At 40.2% G+C, this 5363-nt stretch overlaps 1 protein-coding gene across 2 annotated transcripts; it reads right to left on the bottom strand.

Annotated features, from left to right (window-relative positions):
* On the bottom strand, positions 1 to 5077 carry LOC111283359 (PWWP domain-containing protein 1-like). 2 transcript variants are annotated; one of them, XM_022871840.2, is made up of 3 exons: positions 4899 to 5077; positions 3709 to 4824; positions 96 to 2716 (listed from the first exon to the last, which is right to left on the bottom strand). In XM_022871840.2, exons 2-3 carry the CDS (start codon positions 4811 to 4813, stop codon positions 438 to 440), a joined length of 3384 nt encoding a protein of 1127 aa, XP_022727575.1. In that variant the 5' UTR covers positions 4814 to 4824; positions 4899 to 5077; the 3' UTR covers positions 96 to 437. The 2 variants fall into 2 exon arrangements, with proteins under 2 accessions (XP_089614598.1, XP_022727575.1); XM_089758472.1 differs by having other exon boundaries at positions 1 to 2716; positions 3709 to 5077.
* Positions 5078 to 5363: the final 286 nt, after the last annotated feature.

Raw genomic sequence — 5363 nt, 5'->3', positions numbered from 1 at the left:
TTAAAAACCATGAAAGACGTATTTACTAATTCATTACTCATCATATAAAAACAACGCACGCGCAGATCAATGGACGAGAAATTAAAACAAAGCAATAAAAAGAAGACAGGACACTGCCTTGCACTATCGAAACCAGTACACAACCGGAAGTTTGCAGCACTTTTAACCGAGTACATAATTTTGAATCCAACTCGCCCCTACATGGGTTTCGTCGATTGCACTCTCTTTAACAGCTCTTCCTCGAACCAACCCCCCCGCCCACAAAAAATAAAAAAGTAATACGAGACCCAATAGCTTTTCTGCTCTATTTGCTGCAGAATCCCACGAGCAATCATGCTTTCATCGCAGCAGCTTTGGGTAAATGATATCATCTCCTCTTCGATGTAACTCTATCTTTGACTTAATCAACATTAATTTTGCTGGCCTTTTTTTTTCAATCAAAGAGGATGGTAAGGCACGTAGCCCAACAAGCCCGTTACATTGGTTACAACATCGTTGCACCTTGTTAGAAGGCTTAGCATCTGCTGTGAAATATCTATGCTTGGTGGTGGGATGGTTTGAGTACTAAGATTGTGAGAATTTCTAGGAGCTACTTCGGTAGGATGCAAATTATTAGCTGGGTCTTTCCCAAATTGGGGAATGGGGTAAATAGGAAATGGAGACGAAGATTGAGGAATGACCTTTTGAAAGTTCTTACTATTAAATTCCATTGCAACAGAAGAAGGTGCACCACCATCGGCAAAACTAGCATTGTTGTTGAAGTTGTTTCTATTACCAACCATCAATTGCTCTTCCCTACTAGTTTCCTCCCCACCCAACATGAATTTTACACGCGCTGTTCCTCTACCTCCATTACTACCCGTTGCCTGCACTGCCTCGTCAGTCATTGGCTTCTTCAAACAGGACTTCAGTTGGATAGTTGGTTGTGGAAGGAGCTGGTGAGCAAGCACCGATGCTGATCTTTCAACTACAAGATCCTTAACTCGTCCGCTTTCACTAGCAGTATCATCTCCTTGTGCCTTATCAGAATCTAGTGCTTCAGCAGTAGGAGCTTCCACACTTCGGAGATGGTATCTCACATTCACATTGCCAAATAGGGAATTAGTTGCATTAGCATATCTGTAAGCTGCCTGTGCATCAATCTTGTGTCTGAACACAACTCGACATGTTGAAGACTTCCAAAACACACGGATAGCTGACTGATCTAGTGAGCCAAAACGACCAAATCTTGCCTTCAGTTCTGCAACTGACGGAAGTGACACCTGAGGAGGGAACTTCATAACCAGTATTGTAGGCTCAACAGCCCTAGGTGGAGGCTCCAATTTCCTCGCAGAATCTGGTTTTTTGAGTGGTCTTGCTGGGGGCCCTGCAGTTGGCTGTTCTTTTCCCTCAACTTTCGGAGCTTCCACAGTCCTTAGATTGCCCTTCTTCTCTGCAGCTAATGATTTCAACTGACTAATTTTTTTCAACCTCTTAGCAGCAATTTCTTCTTGACGATCAGATGGGAGACGTTTCCGTCCAGCTTTTGTCAGATCATCAGGTCTCGCAAGGGGTCTAATTAGTTTTGAAGGAGCCGAGTCTCTAACATTCTCGTTAGGATAGTTGCCAGAGGCTCCAACCAAAGGAGGTTTAGTGGCACGAACTTCAATAGGCTCCATCTCAGATGGTGGTGGCAGAACCAAGCTTTTCTGATAAACAAGTGATCGATATCGCAAAAAAATTTGCCGAATAATTGTTGGGCTATTCCGTTCCAGACCATGAAAGGGATCAAGAGCCAGGGCATGCAAATCACTCAGTAATTGTGCAAGTTCAAGCCCAGAATTTCCCAAACCAATTGTTGTGGAAGCCCCAACAGAATTGAATGAGGAATGTGTAGGAGCAACATCTTTCTTCTGATGGTTCACCTCAGACTCTCCTCTAGGACCCAAACCAATCTGGCCAGATTTGGCCCCACCTTTTCCAAGGAGAAAGTGCTTCTTTGGTTTATCAGAGTTTGTTTCTGCGCCAACCTGTTTCTTCTTTTTCTTCTTTCTCTCCCCCAAAGCAGAGTTCTCCACACCTACATCTGCTGAGGGGCGTTTTTTCACTTTCTTCACTCCACCCTCAGCACTCATACCACCAGAGTGCTTTACATCAACTGGCAAAGGATGACCACCAGTGCGACCATCTCGAACTTGATCTAATCCCTGGCCTCCTTCAAGTTTTGCAATGGAACCCAGATCAGGTTTCTGAACTCCTTCATATCTGGACAATTTTCCGCCCTCCTCAGGTTTAAGGTCAAATAAAGCACCATCTTTCCACTGAAAAGATGCTGATGCACCGCCAATTTTATTCAAAGACGGCTTTCCATTGTGGGATGGAGTCTGGTTTACAGATACAACTTCATTGCCAGATAAATCTCCCCTTGAACTTGCACTATCCCTGCTCATAATGACAGTCTGTTCTTCATTTACTGGAATCTGGGACACAGGATCCCTCTTCTGCAACACATAATCTCCAGCTACAAATGTTGGTGATCCCTCTCTGTAAGTCGATTCCATTGATGAACTAGCTTGCGCTTGGTTAATTTGAAGGGGGGCTTGCAAGTCACTTGCTTCATCTCTTCGCTTGAATAGGTATCTGTCTTTCTTTGAAGGGTCCTTTACTTTCACGGGCTTCTTAGAACCCTTTCCACCTCCCAAGGCTTCTGCAATCACGAGTGGTCCACTCAAAGGAGCTGGAAATGGCAACAAAGAAGGCAACAATCTCATAAGAACAGAGACATGACAGTGTTCACAACTAAACCAAAATAGCCAAAAGGTAACCAAAAGGAATGCATGCAAATCTTATATAGAGGGACATTAAGACATCATCTATCCTTTCATTGTTGTGTAATACTCGAAAAACACGGTCAACAGATGAATAAACCATAAAGTATTGCAAACCTTATACATAGCTTTTTGGTTCTTCGGCAGTTGTTCATTAACAAGATAAAAACTGACAAAAGACCTTCATAGGTAGAGTGTAAAAAACAGACTTAAACATCAATCACAAGGCTAAAAATCCAAATACAAGTTGTTACAGTGAAAAGATCATAAAGTTGAGCAACATTTTACCATTCACAAGGAAGCCAGTGTCATTATTGTGTCCTAACATGACCCTTCCAATGAAGAGCAGTAGAGAACATTTCCAGAGAAGTCGATGTAAAAGAAGAAATATTTTGATAAAAATAATCTTTCTTACAGTTAAAAGACAGTGTCTGAGAGAGAAAAATTATTAAAGAAACTCATTTCATGATTGTATTAAGAAACATTTAAAGATATCATACTGACCCAAAATCTGCATTTATTGAATCTCTCTCCTAATGCAATACACTTGTTAGAAACTTACATCCTACACTAACCATGCATCATTTTTTGGGGCCACTAACCATAGATCATTCATCAAACAAAAATGTGGCATCAAAAGACATACTATAGAAATTCAAAAGTATGAATTAAACGCCAAGAAATTGAATGCAATAGGTTACCAGCTGTAACCATAGTTTGGCCTAAATTGTAACTGTTTTGGCCTAAATTTTCATGAGTGCAGCAGTACTACGTTCAAAAAACCACACAACATTTGAAATTTAATGTAACACGAAAGAAGACAGAAAAGATAGAAGAGAATTTCATGAAATCAAAACCTGAAACATTTTCCATGAATCAGCAATAAAGAGTAGACAAGTACCTCGAGGTGCCTGCTTAACAGGCTGATTGGATATGTCACCTGGAGCATTAGAAGGTCGTGCAGGCTGCACCCCAAATGCCTGTGCATATGTCTCATCAAACTCCTCAAATGCAGCCTTCCGAAAAGAAAAAACAGTAGCCTTATTCTTAAAAAACTCAATGCCTTGCAGATCACAAGCTCCAGGGGCTGATGCCAATTGCTTCACAAATGAAAGGGTCTCACTAGGCTTAAAACTATTTCTAGCATTCCTAATCTGATTAACTGAATAAACCCCATTTGGTTCATAATCAGGCACATCAACTGCAAAATACCCTTGGACATTTGTGGGCCGAAAATTATATGGGTTCCGACATTTACAAGCCAAACCCAGACCACACCTCCGACTAGCCTCATCCATTGCCTCTTCGACAGCCTTGACAAAAGTCCTTGAATTTGTCTGCTGCGATTTCTCCATAAAATAAAGATCAAAAGGGACAAGCTCAGCCGGGTCAAACCATCCATAACTGCTGTCCCCAAAGAAAGCAACCAACACATGACCCTCCCTCCTTGTGCGACGTACAGAAGGAGATGCTAATGCTTCATTAAATATATGGCCAGGCCACCAAGGATGAGATTTCACCTTTCCCCAAACCATATCACCCACTTCAAACCCATAACTCAATGCCCTTGACGTCCCTCCACCAATTCTATCATTGGCTACATAATCATCAAACTCAGATAACAACGACTTATAGTCAGAACCAGTATCCTTCTCCAAATCCTCCGCATTCTCTATTCTATCATTCTCATCAGCATTTACCATATCATTTTGTTCATCAACTCGATCATTTATATCAAAAACCCTAGATTTGCCGCCTATTCCTTTATCTACACTATCAGCATCACTCTCCCTAACCTCCTCAGATCTCTCATTCAATGAAACTCTAACATCTTTCGAATCGAGTTCCATTGAAGGAACCCTAGCATCTTCATTAGAGACTCCTAAGCTCAATCTATTCTCTTCACTTGACCTATCAATAGCTTCATTGATAGAAACCCTAGCTTTGTCTTCGATTTTATCCGATCTCTTATCGAATTCAGCATCGGTTTTCATAACAGATATCATTTTGTTAATAGCTAGAGAAAAATAAATAAACAAAGTCAAAGCTCTGGAGAGCTTAAATGAGATATATGTAACTGAAAAAACATACCTTTGTTAGAAGGATTACAAAAGGTCTGTTTGTTACCCTGGAAAGTGAGAGAAACTAGGGGGGGATTTTTTTAGGATAATTATAGTAGATACAAATAAAATAGTAAAGGAATAATAAACCCTAGAGACAGAGAAAGGCGTGTTTGAATGGAAAAAAATAATCTTGGGATTGTTCTCTATTCCTCTGGGGTTTTTTTTTTTTACCCTCTTAAAGTTCGGAGATTATTATCGTTCCTTGCTTCATATACTAGGATTTTATAGGGCACATCTGCAGTGTACAAATGGCTCAGTGCACATCAATAATCGTACGTTGCCATGTTATGAGATTGAGCTAAATGATTTAAATAAATTCTTTATTAAAAATTTGAGGGAATAGGATTATTTTTTAAGGGTCAAATATTTATTTGCTCTATATACTATATATATTTTTTGTATGTTTAATACTTAAAAAAATAAAATTTATAAT

Source organism: Durio zibethinus, chromosome 3 (genome assembly GCF_047325235.1).
Source record: "Durio zibethinus cultivar Kanyao isolate XHJ-2024 chromosome 3, ASM4732523v1, whole genome shotgun sequence".
Taxonomy (NCBI): domain Eukaryota; kingdom Viridiplantae; phylum Streptophyta; class Magnoliopsida; order Malvales; family Malvaceae; genus Durio; species Durio zibethinus.
The sequence above is the reverse complement of the archived record's forward strand: the minus strand, read 5'-3'. Positions and strand labels throughout refer to the sequence as shown.

Coding starts and splice junctions, on each gene's coding strand:
- LOC111283359 (XM_089758472.1), bottom strand. CDS start 4,813: ATGATATCTGTTATGAAAACCGATGCTGAATTCGATAAGAGATCGGAT. Junction 2,717..3,708: donor TGTTAAGCAGGCACCTCGAG/GTACTTGTCTAC, acceptor TGCCATTTCCAG/CTCCTTTGAGTGGACCACTC.